The 16,866-nt window shown below is 47.5% G+C and overlaps 1 protein-coding gene across 1 annotated transcript in view; it reads left to right on the top strand.

Moving 5' to 3' along the window:
- Positions 1-908: 908 nt before the first annotated feature.
- Positions 909-16,866, top strand: part of LOC130472687 (complement C4-like) — a 79,903-nt gene continuing 63,945 nt past the window's right edge. The window contains exons 1-7 of the mRNA XM_056844099.1: positions 909-985; positions 7,331-7,520; positions 8,375-8,564; positions 10,281-10,351; positions 10,858-10,946; positions 12,261-12,343; positions 15,193-15,289. Of these exons, the coding sequence (XP_056700077.1) occupies positions 909-985; positions 7,331-7,520; positions 8,375-8,564; positions 10,281-10,351; positions 10,858-10,946; positions 12,261-12,343; positions 15,193-15,289 (797 nt within the window). The remainder of the gene's footprint in view (positions 986-7,330; positions 7,521-8,374; positions 8,565-10,280; positions 10,352-10,857; positions 10,947-12,260; positions 12,344-15,192; positions 15,290-16,866) is intronic.

Genomic DNA, 16,866 nt, shown 5'->3' with positions numbered 1-16,866 from the left:
TAGTGTACTGAAATGTCTGACGAAGGGAGCTTTGACTCTCAAAAATGTATACCCTGAAAATCTTGTGGGTCTCGAAGGTGCTACTGGAGATCAGCTAAGGTGCTACTAGTAGGGTTGCCAACCTCCAGGTACTAGCTGGAGATCTCCTGATATTATAACTGATCTCCAGCCGATAGAGATCAGTTCCCCTGGAGGAAATGGCTGCTTTGGCCATTGGACTCTATGGCACTGAAGTCCCTCCCCAAACCCTGTCCTCCTCAGGCTCCGCCCCCAAAACCTCCCACTGGTGGTGAAGAGGGACCTGGTAACCCTAGCTACCTAGAGATCAGTTGTAATTCTGGGAGCCTACTTCCCCTATAATCACCCCCCAACACACACACACAAGCAACAGGAATTCAGAAGTATAGACCCTCTGAACATTTGGCTCTTCTGGCCCTTTCTTCTTGTGGCCCTTACTTCTGAGCATGGAGTACGGGTGGCTGGGGGTGTGGGGGAGCAGCAGTTGTAAATTTCCTACATTGAGCAGGGGGTTGGACTAGATGGCCCTGAGGGTCCCTTCCAACTCTATGATTCTATGATCATGGAAAATGAGCCACAGTGGCTAACAGATATCAAGGGACCAATACTATACAGATTTTCCCACAGCATACCTAGGTACCAGGTATGGGATGGTTCCTTCCAGGTCTCTCTTTGCCTGGAAGGCTTCCAAAGGATGTGACTCAACCAGCGCCTGGAGCTGCCGTGAGGGCAGGGCCTTGGGTCATTAATAATTATCACAGCATGCAAACACACTTTCTCTTTCCCCCCTCCCCTCCCCTCCCCTCCCTTGGCAATGGAACTGTATTGCAAAATCCCCTTTCAGCACCAGAGCAGAGGAGACGTCTGCCCTGCTCTGACGCAGCCCAGAGATGTCTCCTGGAAAGGGGCTGCTTCTTTGGCTAGCATGGACGGGGGCTTTGGTAGCCCTGAGCCAACAAACTCCAAGGTAAAATAGGGGCTATGGGGGGTCATGATGTAGGGACCACCATCCTGGACAGCTGCATCGCTTTTCTGGAAGGGTTCTACTGTCTTTAATAGTGGTATACCAGGCAGAAATTCAGCCAATGAAGCTCTCTACAACATCATGCATCTCTTGGAGATAGCCCGTCACCTGTTGAATTTCTGCCTCCCACAGAGTGACGACAAGCATAGGAATGATTTCTTAAAAAATTATAACAGTTGAAGGGGGGGGGGCTGTGGCTCAGTGGTAGAGCCTCTGCTTGGCATGCAGAAGGTCCCAGATTCAGTCCCCAGCATCTCCAGTTAAAGGGACTAGGCAAGTAGGTGATGTGAAAGACCTCTCTGCCTGAGACCCTGTAGAGCCGCTGCTGGTCTGAGTAGGCAATGCTGACTTTGATGGACCAAGGGGATGGATTCAGTATAGGGCAGCTTCATGTGTGAAGGTTTTGCATTGTCATCAAAAATCTGTAACCCTCTTTGTTTTAAATGTATTTAGCAGAACCTGTTACTTTGGTTTACTAAATTCCACCACTTTCTGGGTTTTTAAAAAATAATTTGTTATAATTGTGTTGTAGATATGTTGTCTGTTTTGTCCTGATTGGAGAGGGTCAGGTTGGACATACGGTAAGCAAATGATGGTGCAGCACTTTCTTTTGACTGAGCCTGTAATAATATTTGCATGTTGTTTAGCTTACCTGCCGCTGGGGCACTTAGGATGCAAGTAATGTTTATCAGGGGTAGGTGCAGTGAGGTTGTTGGGGCCAGGAAGAGATAATTGCTCCTGGCAGTGGTATGTATGAAGGCTAGCAACAAATCTAGGAACCGGGCCAGGCTGTGGGAGTGGAGGTGGTGGTTGGGTTGCCAGCTTTGTAACTGGGCACTGCCACTGTACCTTTAATAGCCATTTAAACTATACCAATTACCAAGAGATACCATTTAGCTCTGCGTCATGGAAAGCAGCGTCTGCCGATTTCTGCACAACAAAGTCACAAGAGCGAGCAAGGATCTGGTTTTTGCTTTTTTTGTTTTGTTTTTTTTGTTGGTTGGTTTGTTTTGCCAGTTGGCAGTCCTTTGGGAGTCCTTTGTTTCATTGTGGCCAAGAAAATCAGGGCGAAGCAAATCATAAAAGGTGGGAAAACTGGATAGAGCCGCATGGGCGTACTTCAATTTTTTAACTTTTGTATTCCTTTTAGTGATATTGCGTACATTTATTTGCTGTTAAATTGTTTTAGATCTGTGGTTATATTGTTTTAGATTGTAATGGCCTATGGCCTTATACAATAAATTTGACTTTTGACTGCGTTTTTTTCCTTTACTGTCTGAAAAAAAGCAAAAGGCACACACACTGAAACAGTTTCATTGCTTATTCTCCCTTGTGGTGAAGGTTCCCATGTATTTATTTTTTCAAGTGCTTTTTGCTAAAGTAAGCTTTTCCTGTGGTGTTCAGGTACAGCCCTTTGAGGGGGGACTTATTCTTGGCACTGACTAGGATGGCCCGGGTCTTGTCAGATGTCGGAAGCTAAGTGGGGTCAGCCCTGGTCAGTATTTGAATGGAAGACCACCAAGGAAGCCCAGGGTCTCTATGCGGAGGCAAGCAATGGCAAAAGCACCTGTGTTTGTCTCTTGCCTTGACAACTAGGGTTGCCAGGTCCCTCTTTGCAACCAGCGGGGTTTTTGGGGGGCGGAGCCTGAGGAGGGCGGGACTTTCCCCCCCCTCAGGCAGTTGGCAACCTTACAGACAGTAGGGTTGCCAACAGGTCTGGAGAAAAATGCCCTGTCTCATTAATTGAGATTTAACAGGCTTTTTTTTTTTTTTAAACCAGGGGGTGTTATTTATCTCCATGCTATGAAAAGCTTCCTTTATTGAGCCACAGCCCTCAGTTTGCATGATCTGAGCAAGGCTGTCAAATATCGTGTTACCCACAATACATAATATATAGGATATTTTGGAGGACTTTCATTCATAGGGTCGCCATGAGTCGGAAGCGACTTGACAGCACTTAATACACACACACACATGAAAAGCTTCAGCTGCCTATTTCCAAAGGGACAGGCGATTTTCTGCAGGCTTATTGGCTAGGGTTACCAAAACCTTGCAGGGGGGGGGGAAGTCCTGCCCCTTTAATAGAGGGTAATGTGTGGACATGGGCAGTTGAAGCTTTTCAGAGCATTGAGGTAAATAACATCACCTAGGAAACAACATCCCATTAAGCTTCTATTAACAGGACCGGATAGGGTTGCCAGCCTCCAGGTACTAGCTGGAGATCTCCAGCTATCACAACTGATCTCCACCCGATAGAGATCAGTTCCCCTGGAGAAAATGGCCACTTTGGCAATTGGACTCTATGGCATTGAAGTCCCTCCCCTCCCCAAACCCCACCCTCCTGTGGCTCCACCCCAAAAACCTCCCGCCAGTGGCGAAGAGGGACCTGGCAACCCTAGGACCGGACATGTTTTCCAGGTCTGTTGACAATCCTACCCATTGGGGCTCCGTGTATACTGGCATGACTACATGTCCTTTTCTACTGTGGGGCAAGCAGCAGCCCCCGAGGGCCATTTCAGTCTCCTCCTACACTGTGGAACCAATCCCAATCGATGCCCTGTGTTACTAGGAAGTACAGAGCCTGCAGGTATCTTTGGAGTTCTGACGCAGGGTGGTGGGTGCAACCACAAAATGGCTGCCCGCAAGAGACAGCGTCACCCACAACATGTCAGGGAATGAGGCCATGCATATAACTCTAACAGCCATTCTTCAACGTTTCAGGCAGAAATTCAGCTTAACAGGATGCTTTTAAAAATGAACATATTGTTTAAAAATATCTTCTTGCATACGCATAGTTTATCTTCAGTCATACAGTGCAGATCCTTGTGTTGTGGTGGCAGCTGCTGCCAAAGCAACTTTTTAAAAAACCTGCATGGCTAAGCAGATATCCAATGGCCAATCAGAAGTCCTGGGCAAAAGCCTCACGCACTTCCTAAAAATGTTTGCCAGGTGCTAGGAAAAGTCTTGGCAAGGCACCATGGTGCACAGGCTCCGCGTTGGGAACCCCATCTCTATGGTCTCCAAGAGTTATCTTTCACGTCACCCACTACTTGCTCCTTTTCAGTGGAGATGCTGGGGATTGAACCTGGGATCTTGGAGATCTCCTGCTATTACAACTGATCTCCAGCCGATAGAGATCAGTTCCCCTGGAGAAAATGGCCACTTTGCCAACTGGACTCTATGGCATGGAAGCCCCTCCCTAGGGTTGCTAGGTTCCCTCTTACCTTCGGCGGGAGGTTCCTTTTTCCTTTTTTTAGTGTGTGCGATCAGCACTTAGGCCACTCAAACTCTTACTAAGAGCTTGAGTGGTCTAAGGCTCCTCGCGAGGCAGCACTTCTGATTGTAAACTGAAAGTGCTGCATTGGAGCGTGCGTGCCCGATTGCCCGCCGGCCCTCAGCTGGTTGACAGGCAGAGGGGCACATTACCGGGGGTTTGCCCGCCACCAGCGGGCACCTGGCAACCCTCTCCCTCCCCTCCCCAAACCCCACCCTCCTCAGGCTCTGCCCCCAAAACCTCCCACCGGTGGCGAAGAGGGGCCTGGCAACCCCATCTACCACTGAGCCACAGCTCTTTCCCCTTAAGTATATTTTAAACAATTTATTATTGTATTGTTATATTTATAGCATCTTGAGCACCAAAGCAGACAAGAAGAGTATAATGGAGGCCTCTTATGCTTGACTGTTTCCCTCACGGTCACCCCTCCAACTTTGAGTCTTCGTGTTGATTATGCATCCCCGTTTCCGACGGTCGGAGGTCGCCTCGCTCTCCCTCTGCCTTTCCCCGCGTTTTCAGAGACCTGTTTTAACTCAAAATTGAAAACGTGGGCAAAACACGGGGAAACTCAGGGGGAGAGCGAGGCGACCTCTGATAGTCGGAAACGGCACGCATAATCAACGCAAAGACCGAAGTCGTCGGAGGGATGACAGTGAGGGAAACAGCCAGGCAGAAAAGGCTGTAGTCCAGAATTACATAACTATTAAACAGTTCTCAAGTGTGGTTTTTTTTTTTAGATAATGTGCCAAAAAGGTCTTTTCTTAACAAACAAAACAAAAGCAGTTCATGTAACGTTGGAATTTCCATAACTGCTATTACTGGATGAAGGTCCCAAACACAAGACCAGGAAATAGCGCTCTGTTGTTCACTGCAGCCAAGCCTAATATTGCGAAACTGTGGAAATTTTCAATTCCCCTGCTGAAATGTTCTCAGTTTTAGGGGGAAGAAATGGGAACAGGCTGTTCTAGGGGTGTGTGTGTGGGGGGAAAGTATTCGGTTAAGATTAGAACATAAGAATTGGCATGCTGGATGTTGGAGGGAGTTGATCCCTTACCTCGACACTAGGGTGAGATGGGCCTAAATGGGACCAGCTATTGAAACAGAGTTAGGAGTCCAGTAAAACAGTGGCATTAGGGACCTTTTTTTGCTTTTCAGGGGGTTTCTTTCAATGGGAGGTTTGCCCTGTGTGATTTACTGTGTACCGCAGGGGTTTCCAACATAGGTTGCCAACCTCCAGGTACTAGCTGGCGATTGCCTGCTATTACAACTGATCTTCAGCCGATAGAGATCAGTTCACCTGAAGAAAATGGCCGCTTTGGCAATTGGACTCTATGGCATTGAAGTAAGGTTGCCAGGTCCCTCTTCACCACCGGCAGGAGGTTTTGGGGGCGGAGCCTGGGGAGGGTGGGAGTTGGGGAAGGGGAGGGACTTCAATGCCATAGAGTCCAATTGCCACAGCGGCCATTTTCTCCAGGTGAACTGATCTCTATCGGCTGGAGATCGGTTGCAATAGCAGGATATCTCCAGCTACTACCTGGAGGTTGGCAATCAAAAATTAACACCTCTGTACTAATATCATAGATTAGAAAGAAAGTACAGAAAATAGGCAATGTTACAACAATATAACAAAAGTGTAATGAGTTCAAAATACATGTAATATGCAAGTGCCTAAATACATACACAGTAACATTCAATCCAAGTAGAAGTCTTGAAAGAAGAAGGGGTGGAATAGGAATACGATCGGTTCAAGTCTCAAGTCTTCCTCAGTCCCGTTCAGTTAGGATATTAATATGCACACTTGTTTCAAACGAAGCTTTCAGAGCCAATAATTTCAATTTCCCATAGGGATCAACAAGGGCAAACCATGTATTATTTTTGTGTAATTTCCTTAGGATAATAATTCACTTATACATGGTTGCACAGACAAATTCAACTGGTTACAGAGTTCCTGGGCAGGATACAATCAGTAGCAGGTCTGCATATTACATGCATAATAGGCACTTGCATATTACATGTATTTTGAACTCATTACACTTTTGTTATATTGTTATAACATTGCCTATTTTCTGTACTATCTGGAGGTTGGCAACCCCAGTATGGCATTATACCTCACTGATGTCTTTCTCCTCCCTAGACTCCACTTCTAAATATCCAGGAATTACTAACCCAGAGTTACCGTAAATTCACTTCTGGTTATGTACTGTCAAAGGTTTTTTGTGCATCAGGGCTCTTCCAAGTCCTAAGGGAGAAACTGGTGGAAATCGGTACAACCTTACGTTTGAGTACTGTCACCTTTTTGTATACAAAGAAACCAATGTGTACCTTAGAGATCTGAGAAATTCCAAGAGTGGAACTGGAAGTGAAGTTGTGGTGTTGAGCAATGCCTCGTCTCCCCCTCATTGTGCTCCCGCTGCATGGCGTAGTGGTTAAGAGCGGTTTGATTCCCCACTTCTCCTCATGAAGCCTGCCAGGTGACCTTGGGCTAGTCACAGTTCTCTCTGAACTCTCTCAGACCCACTTACCTCACCAGGTGTCTGTTGTGGGGAGGGGAAGGGAAGGTGATTGTAAGCCGTTTTGAGACTCCTTAAATAGGGTTGCCAACTGCCAGGTAGTAGCAGGAGATCTCCTGCTAATTCAACTGATCTCTAGCCGATAGATTTAGATCTCAGACTCTGCCCCAAAAATCTCCCGCTGGTGGCGAAGAGGGACCTGGCAACCCTATCCTTAAAGGCTTTGAGACTCCTTAAAGGTAGAAAAAAGCGGGGTATAAAAACCAACTCTTCTTCTGCTTCTTCAGTGAGGGCCCAGAGCCTGAAGATGGGAGTTCTCCTGCCATAATGGGTGGGTGGGTGGGGGTGTTAGGTGCCATCAAGTCACATGGTCTCTCAAATTTGTGCAGCACTCTCCAACCTGACTTTTCCCCTCTAAGACTGCAACATGTCCATTACATTTAATCAGAATGAGGGCATTATGGGTCTACATATATTATATCTCTGCCCCTTCTCTCTGTGCAGGTTGCTGATGGTCGCCCCCAGCGTGGTGCCTATGGGGGCAGAAGTGGCGGTTGTGCTTCAGGTCGAGGGAGCCTCCTCTGGGCTCTCTGGCACAGTCTATTTCCAGAACCAGATTAACGGGGTGAAATGCTCTGCTGAGCAGCCGTTTAATCTTCAGCCCAACGATTTCTTGCAAAGAATTACACTGAAGGTACAGTGTAATTCCCATTTCCCTTGGGAAGGGCAGACCTGCATCTAACTTTGTCCCCAGAAGGAAAGGTATCTTTGCATCAGCTGTGAAGAAGAAAATGTGTCTTCAAGCATGTACAGAGTACCACCCTTCAGCACCAATACACTCTAGAAATTTGGAATTAATGGGGAAGATTGGGGGGGTTGCTAGTTGCACCTATTTCCAGGTGGGGGAGGCACATAAAAACTCTTTAATTTCCATGGTGCAGAGTGGTAAACTGCATTACTGCAGTTAAAGCTCTGCTCACAACCTGAGTTCGATCCTGACAGAAGTCAGTTGCAGGAAGCGGGCTCAAGGTTGACTCAGCCCTCCATCCTTCTGATAGATCCTTTATGCATGGGTACTTGGACTCACGTTCACCCCTTGTCTGACTCGGTTGTTCCTTGGAGTTCTGCATGAGTTTTCCGTCCATTAGAAATTACCTTGCTGCCAGTCCTTGCAATGTCCGGGTCTTCCCATTCCTTGATTAACCTGATTCTTCCATCTTTCCTGAGCAAAGTCCGGGTGAAATCCCCACGCAGAAGGCAAAGTACAGGACATGCAAACCACTGATCTACCTAGTCCAGCATCCCATTTCACATAGCAGGGCAGCCATTGAGAACTGCATGATTGAGTATGCCTCCTTGTAGGAAATTCTCTGGATGGAGAGAGAAAAGTACTTGTGTTAGGTGTACAAGGAACTCTGTGCACAAGATAGTCTTCCGCCACACAGCTCCCCCACCTGTAGGCTGAAGCTTCACTGCTCAATTTTCTGTTGGTTAAATAAGGCCATTGTCTCCCTTCCTTCATTGGCTGCTCTTTTCTCATTTGCTCAGGTGACCCATGAACTCTTCTCTCAATGCGGACTGTCTAACCAGAAAGTGCAACATTATATTCAACTTGTTGCCCAGAGCCCTCAACTCCCCAAAAACGGTGGCAAAGAGTTTCTCAACCTGCGTTGGAGTGCCCGACAAGGGTACCTGCTAGTGCAGACTGACAAGCCTATCTATACCCCTCGGCAGAAGGGTGAGCCCACCTCTAACTAGGTTTACCGGGTATAGGCCTGGCACACGTAGCTTCTAGGGGGGAGGGCATGGGAAACGGGAGTGTCACATGATGTGGTGACATCATTCCTGTGTGAAAACCCACAAGTGACATCACCATGTGTTAAAGTTGCCAGGTCCCTCTTTGCCATCGGCAGGAGATTTTGGGGGCAGAGCCTGAGGAGGGCGGGGTTTGGGGAGGGGAGGGACTTCAGTGCCATAGAGTCCAATGGCCAAAGCGGCCATTTTCTCCAGGTGAACTGATCTCTATCAGCTGGAGATCAGTTGTAATAGCAGGAGATCTTCTGCTATTACCTGGAAGTTGGCAACCTGTCTTAAGCCAGAGCCCTCCCCAGGACCCCAGGCAGGGTTGCCAACTGCCAGGTAGTAGCAGGAGATCTCCTGCTAATTCAACTGATCTCCAGCCGATAGAGATCCTATCACCTGGAGAAAAATGGCTGCCTGGGCAATTGAACTCTATGGCATTGAAGTCCCTCCCCTCCCCAAACCCTGCCCTCTTCAGGCCCCACCCCCAAAATCTCCCATCGGTGGCGAAGAGGGACCTGGCAACCCTAACCCCAGGGCCTGTTGTAGAGGGACCGGGCATAGGCCAGTAAACTCAAAAGAAACCATAGCCTTTTAAAAGCTGAATAAGCTTTGTTAAGGTAATTCAAGATTATTGATTAAAACACAGGTTACAGTAAGGCACACTGGCAAATAAAATAATAAAAGCTGAACTAATCAGAATATTTAATAACTGTTACTTAGCAGGCGTTCTAACTTGCTGCTTAAGCTGGTTCAAGTCTCAGCCCAACAGCCTGGGCACAAAGCACTGCAGAGTTTACACGTCCCATGAGGTGCTGAATATTGTTGTCCCAAGCGAAAGAAAAGCATAAGGAAAAGGAAAAACCACCAAAAGGCTAATTGCACTTATGGATTTCTGAACCTAGGTCAGATGACCCTTGTCTCCCAATCAGTATATTAGCCAGGGAGAAACCCCTAGATGGATCAGACCGGTTCTGACTGGCACTCTTCTCACGCACAGAGGAGTGATCTCATCCCCCCTCCCAACTTTCTCACAGCTGCACGGTGCCATCCAATTAAGCTGGAATGTGGGTGTCCTTGAGCAGCTACCTGCTGGCCGAACAAGCTGTAGGTGCAGGCTGTTAGGACTCTGTGAACCGAACCCTGGAAAATCACTAAAGCTAACACTTAACATTTCAAAATGGAAAACCGAACTTTGGTCAAGCATGTAAAATAACCTTTCTGTCTCGATACCATGTCAAGTGATGTCACTTCGGGAGGTGGTGAGCTCTCCTTCCCTGGAGGTTTTTAAGCAGAGGCTAGATGGCCATCTGTCAGCAATGCTGATTCTGTGACCTTAAGCAGATGATGAGAGGGAGGGCATCTTGGCCATCTTCTGGGAGTGGAGTAGTGGTCACTGGGGGTGTAGGGGGCGGGAGGTAATTGTGAATTTCCTGCATTGTGCAGGGGGTTGGACTAGATGACCCTGGTGGTCCCTTCCAACTCTAAGATTCTATGATGCTCTGGGAATTTCCCCAACACCTATGATAAAATCCATAGAGTTTTGGGAGATTCCTCAAGAGTAGCTTGATGCAGTGGTGTCATTTCTGGGTCTTTCTTTCTGGGCCTTCCCCTGTCTCCTTCCTCACCCTCATATTCAATCCTTTCATTACAGTGAACTTCCGAATCTTCGCCCTGGACCACAAACTGAGGCCAAGCTCCGAACCCGTCATCATCACTGTTCGGGTAATATGAACGTTGTTCAGTCTCTCCACAGGTCCATCAATCTAAGGCAGTGGTCTCCAACGTGGTGCCCAAAGGCACCATGCGGCCCGCTGACACCTCTCTTGGGGCCAACCAAGTGTTTTTGAAAATTGGGCAGGGCTCCTGCCCAGCAGGGCTTTGGATTTGCGGCTGAAGATCTGATTGGCTGTGCAAATGAAAATACCATTGGTTCAGTGTCAGCTGCCACCGTGGTGTTTGTTTTATTCTCTTTCACTCCTCTTTCCCAGTGTATCTTTAATTACCCCTCTTCTCCCTTGCACTTGGGCTTCCTCTCTCTGTGTGGCTCCCCTTCCTGTGGCAGCCATTTTGTGGTTTTGCCCACCAACGGTGGTCACAGGGCCCTAAAATTTGGGGAGCCCCGATTTAAGGGGTGAGTCTTGAAGGAGGAGAAAGTGGGAAACATTGCTTCTATACCCCCCCCCAAAAAAACTCTACTGATTCTTTTCCTATCTCTCTGTTGCCACCAGAACCCACGGGGTATTCAAGTCCGGAGAGATCAGCGTGTCGCAATTAACTTCGTGATCAGCGATCACATCACTATCCCAGATATCGCTGAGTAAGTTACACCAGCTGTTCAAGCCAGGGCAGCCAAACCCAATCAGCAGAACAGATAGATGCCTGGAACAGCACGATTATAATGGTTTTCTGGTGATAAACCCCCCTGTCCTACATTTCTTACAACTGAATGGAGTGGTTGTCCCTTTCCACAGCTGACTAAGGGTTGTCAGCTCTGGGTGGGAATAGGGTTGCCAAGTCCCTCTTCCCCACCAGCAGGAGGTTTTTGGGGCACAGCCTGAGGAGGGTGGGATTTGGAGAGTGGAGGGACTTCAGTGCTATAGGGTCCAATTGCCAAAGCAGCCCTTTTCTCCAAGTGAACTGATCTCTATCGGCTGGAGATCAGTTGTAATAGCAGGAGATCTCCAGATAGTAGCTGGAAGTTGGCAACCCTAGTGGGGAAATACCTGGAGATTTTGGGGGTGGACCCTGGGGAAGGCAGGATTTGGGAGGGGAGAGACCTCAGCAAGGAATAATGCCACACAGTCCACCTTTCAAAGCAGCCATTTTCTCCAGGGGAACTGCTCTCTGACATCTAGAGATTACTTGCAATAGCGGGACATCTCCAGGCCCCACCTGGAGGCTGGCAACCGTATATATGGAACAGGGAAAAGCAGGTAGAAGCTGGAAGACACTTGAGGAAAAACAGGATTCTGACCTGCTGAACTGTAAACAACATGGTAAAAGGTAAAGGTCCCCTGTGCAAGCACCGGGTCATTCCTGACCCATGAGGTGACGTCACATCCCGAGGTTTCCTAGGCAGACTTTGTTTGCGGGGTGGTTTGCCAGTGCCTTCCCCAGTCATCTTCCCTTTACCCCCAGCAATCTGGATACTTATTTTACCGACCTCGGAAGGATGGAAGGCTCAGTCAACCTTGAGCCGGCTACCTGAAACCGACTTCTGTTGGGATCGAACTCAGGTCATGAGCAGAGCTTGGACTGCAGTACTGCAGCTTACCACTCTGCGCCACGGGGCCCCTAAACAACATGGGAGGCTGCAAAATATTTCTTCCTGGGACAGGAAAATACCTTGAGCTGGCCTAGAGTGTAGCAGTGGTGTTGCCAACCTCCAGATGAGGCCTGGAGATCTTCCAGAAAATTTGGGGGATGAGCCTTGAGGGTGGGGGTTGGGGAGGGAATTCAGCCAGGTGTAATGCCACAGCAACAGTTTTCTCCAGGGAAAATGATCTCTGCATTTTAGAGATCAGTTGTAATTCCAGGTGATCTTCAGTCGTCCTCCCTCCTGCCTGGCAACCTTACCAATGCATTGGCTCAAGTTTCACCAGGGTCTCTTTGTTATTCTTCTTCTTCCCAGGCCCGGCATTTGGAGTATCGCAGCTCAGTTCGTCAACACTTTGGCTTTCAACACTACTACAGAGTTCGAAGTGAAAAAATATGGTATGTCTGGGGTGGGCAGGATTGCCGCATTCTTCGTCCCATGGAAGCTGTGTGCTTCAAACAGGCAAACATCTGTCAAGTACTACCTTCTGTCTGGAAGTGTTTCTTCTTAAAGATTTCTAACACATAACTCTTTAAATGAAATTACCAATATTCAGGTTGCTAATTCACCAGGAAAAGTTCCAAATGATACGCAACCTATTGGTAATTTCATTTAAAGAGATATGTGTTAGAAATCTTTAACACGAAACACTTCCAGACAGAGGGTTGTACTTGACAGATGTTCGCCTATTAGTACCTTCGTTCCCCTTTAGGATTATTGCTTCAAACAGGCTGCAACTGAACAGGTCAGGCGCAGTATTTGGTTGTCTCCTGGGGATGCAGTCATTTACTGAACAACACATGTTTTTGTTGTGATTTAAAAGGGGCCCATTCTCACAGATGACTGTTTTCAGGCTGCCCAGTTTGGGGAGGGGAGGGAACTCCCCAAGGATGCGATGCCATTACAGTAGGGTTGCCTGGTCCCTCTTCGCTATCGGCGGGAGATTTTTGGGGTGGAGCCTGAGGAGTATGAGGTTGGGGAGGGGAGGGGCTTCAATGCCATAGAGTCCAATGGCCAAAGCTGCCATTTTTTCCGGGTGAACTGATCTCTGTTGGCTGGAAATCAGTTGTAATAGCAGGAGATCTTCTGCTATTACCTGGAGGTTACTAAGGTAAATAGATACCTGTGCTGAAACAAGTAAAGACTGAGATAATTAACAGCACGTGGGCTCCAAAGGGAAAAAAAAGGAGGGATAGGAAATGTAAGAACTCAAATCTTGTACGCTGGTCAACTAAATATTATAACCATCAAGCCAAAGAATCTATTTTAAATCAAAAATTGTGCATTGGCAATACTGTTAGATAGCACAGTGAAAATACAGTACGAAGTGTAGCTTAACCACTATATTGTGAATTACAAAACAGAGTGTAGCTTAAGCACTGTATACAAAGATTGTAAACAAGGAAAGAAACTGTTGACTTCACAGTATAAAAAGTAAGCAAGCTTGGATAGGGTATACAAAATTAAAGCATAATGTATAAAGCAAATTGCAACCTGTAAATTCCACAATATTTTACTAGTTACCTGCTAAATAATCAAAACCATGTGATAAATCATAATTCATAAAGCATCACAAGGAACCATTCAAAGAAGAGCGTTAAGGCTCAACCTCAATCCCTGTATGTAGTGCAAAGAACTATAGGAAGCCTAAAAGGATTGCATTGGATTCTGCAGAGGCAGGAGAGCTGTGCTTCCAGGAGTCAGGTTAGTGAGTCAGGGGTGGGAGACCTCAGTCCTGATGTACGGCAAAAGCCGTGTTGCATCAAAAGATTGCGGGGGACCCAGAGGGTTGCACAGGGTTCTTGCGGGAGCAAGAGAGCCGTTGCTGGAGGTCAGGTTGTGGGTCGGATGTGCGGCAAGAGCGGCGCTGCGTCAAAAGACTGTGAAGGACCTGGAAGGATGCACAGGGTTCTTGCGGGGGCAAGAGAGCCGTCACTGGAAGTCAGAAAGTGGATCGGGGAGTAGGAGAACATGTTACTGGTCTGGGCACGTTTCGATGACTTCGTCAGCTCCTAATTAATTTCTGCAGTGTGCTGGCTATTGCCAGCTATTCTTTCCAGTCCGAAAGTCTGGACTGTATCAATTTCATGGCAAATTGCCGAAGAAGACTGTGGGGCAGAATGCAGGAGGCATCCTTTCCCCACCCCCTCACAAGCCCTCTCACCACCTGCACTCACAGATGCCTGTGCCACCGACATTCCTGTTCTCTAATGACGCTGGGCAGTACCTACGGCTGGGAGCATGGATGGCAGAGTACTTGCGAGCAAGCAGGTCGGGGAAGGGTGGGTGGGCAGCAGGGCTGGTGCAGGGTCCATACAGTTGCCAGGTCCCTCTTCGCCACCGGCGGGAGGTTTTGGGGCAGAGCTTGAGGAGGGAGGGGTCTGGGGAGGGGAGGGACTTCAATGCCATATAGTCCAATTGCCAAAGCGGCCATTTTCTCCAGGGGAACTGATCTCTAATGGCTGGAGATCAGTTGTAATAGCAGGAGATCTCCAGCTAGTACGTGGAGGTTGGCAACCCTAATGGTCCATGGCAGAGGGATCCACCAGAAGCCCCTGACTCAGTAGCTGCCCTAACACAGGGTATGCTGACGCTGGCCCTGCTGGTAACCCTTGCTATGTTGTGTGTGTTAAGTGCCGTCAAGTCTCTTCCGACTCATGGCGACGCTATGAATGAAAGTCCTCCAAAATATCCTATCTTTGACAGCCTTGCTCAGATCTTGCAAATTGAGGGCTGTGGCTTCCTTTATTGAGTCAGTCCATCTCTTATTGGGTCTTCCTTATTCCCTCGCTAATACATGGATATTACCTCTGCTCTCTAACAGAAGACATCTTCCTAAGGCCTTTTATGTAGGGACGTTTCCCCGCCGTCACCCCTGCGGCCTGCTTTGGGGCTTCCTTTTGCCCGTGCATGCCTTTGCCGACTGTCAGAGGCTGCCTTGCTCTCCCCGAGTGTTTTGCCTATGTTTTCCAGATGCTGTTTTAGCTAAAATCTGGAAAATGTGGGCAAAGCGCTCAGGGAGAGTGAGGCAACCTCTGACAGGCAGAAAAGGCATGCATAATCAAAAGGAAGGCCCGAAGCAGTTGGTCGGGGTGACCGCAGGGAATCGTCCCTGCGTAAAAAACCTAAGTAAAATGTAGAATCTAGACCAGGAAGTTATCAGCTGATCTCACAAGGCATCGAGTGTTTGTATGGGGAAGATGGGCAAAAGTTAACCTGTTAAATTTCATTTTCTGTCTCTCATTAGTGCTTCCTAATTTCGAGGTAATGATCATTCCAGAACGGAAATATATCCTGCTTTCCGGACAGCAGGACTCCGAATTGCAAATTGATATTCAGGCTAAGTACGAGGCACTCTGAGTTTTTTACACTCCACTTTTTCAGCTTTAAAGTTTTCAGGGCACTTTACTACTGAGAATAAAAAAGAAGTCTATATTTGAGTATAAAAATTGACTTACCTGTTACTCAGGATACTCAGGAATTGACATTGACATACCTGACTCTCAGGATATTTATATATTGAACTTGTTTTTTCTGCTGGACTGCTATTTATATCTATATGTGTATCTTGTTGTTACCTTGTTGTATATATTGTTCACTTTTGCACCTTTCTTCACCTTTATAAATTAGTACTTTAATATATATTGTGTGAGTGCTGTCTGGATTCTTTCCAACCTCCAGGTACTAGCTCGAGATCTCCCGCTATTACAACTGATCTCTAGCCAATAGAGATCAGTTCACCTGGAAAAAATGGCTACTTTGGCAATTGGACTCTATGGCATTGAAGTCCCTCTCCAAACCCTGCCCTCCTCAGGCTCCACCCCAAAAACTTCCATTTATTTCCCAACCCGGAGCTGGCAAACCCTAGTGCCTTCTGAAATCAGTTCAAAGGTGACTGGTGAAAGCATGAAGGAACAATAAAGAAAATATGGAACATGGAAGAAATGAAAATGAGGAAATGAGAAAGCTCATCGAAAATGCTGTAGTTCAACACTCAGTTGCCAATTACAGTTTAGGGAACACCTGGAGATTTGGGGGTGGAGCCTAGGGAGGACAAAGACCTCAGTGGGGTACAATGCCACCTTTAAAGCGTCTATTTTTTTGCACGGGAACTGATTTCTGTAGTGTGGAGATGAGCTATAATTTCAGGGGATCCCTAGGTCCCACCTGGAGGCTGGCATCCCTGTACTCTTTCATCTCCCATTGCAGCAATGTTCCAAGTCACACATGAACCCATGAAGCTGCCTGATACTGAATCAGACCCTCGGTCCATCCAAGTCAGTATTGTCTGCTCAGATCGGCAGCGGCTCTCCATGGTCTCAGGCAGAGGTCTTTCACATCACCTACTTGCCTAGTCCCTTTAACTGGAGATGCCGGGGACTGAACCAAGGACCTTCTGCCAAGCAGATGCTCTACCACTGAGCCACAGCCCCTCCCTTTGGCCTCTCCTGTGTTTTTTAAAAGCCATTCCCCAAAGCTGCTGTGTGGCTGCAGGGAAACCAAGCTGGGTCCATGGAACGCAAGACCCCACTCTTTCAAAACATGAATGTGTAGTTTGGCCCTTGGCTACAGTAAAAGAACAAGATAAAAACAGAAGAATGTAATAATTTAAAACTGCATCAGATATAAAACTGGGTGGTTCTTAAAATCTTGACAGCAGCCAGCGTAAAACCAGGAAAAGCCTTCTAAAACAATGAGATAAAAGAAGGAAAATGTCATAAAATGGCAAATAAAACTCCACCCAGTGGGGAGGGAGATTTGAAAGGTGTGAGAGAATAACAAGGTCTCCTCGCAACAGCTAAAAGCTTGTATACTTGGTGCCAGCCAAGCTTCTGTAGAGAGGGTGTTCTCAAGCTTGGGAGCCACTACAGAAAAGACCCTGCCTCTAGTGCTCACCCATGCTTCCTGTGAAAAAAGAAGT

This window comes from Euleptes europaea, chromosome 1 (assembly GCF_029931775.1).
Source record: "Euleptes europaea isolate rEulEur1 chromosome 1, rEulEur1.hap1, whole genome shotgun sequence".
Classification (NCBI taxonomy): Eukaryota; Metazoa; Chordata; class Lepidosauria; order Squamata; family Sphaerodactylidae; genus Euleptes; species Euleptes europaea.
This window is presented reverse-complemented; position numbering and strand designations above follow the sequence as displayed.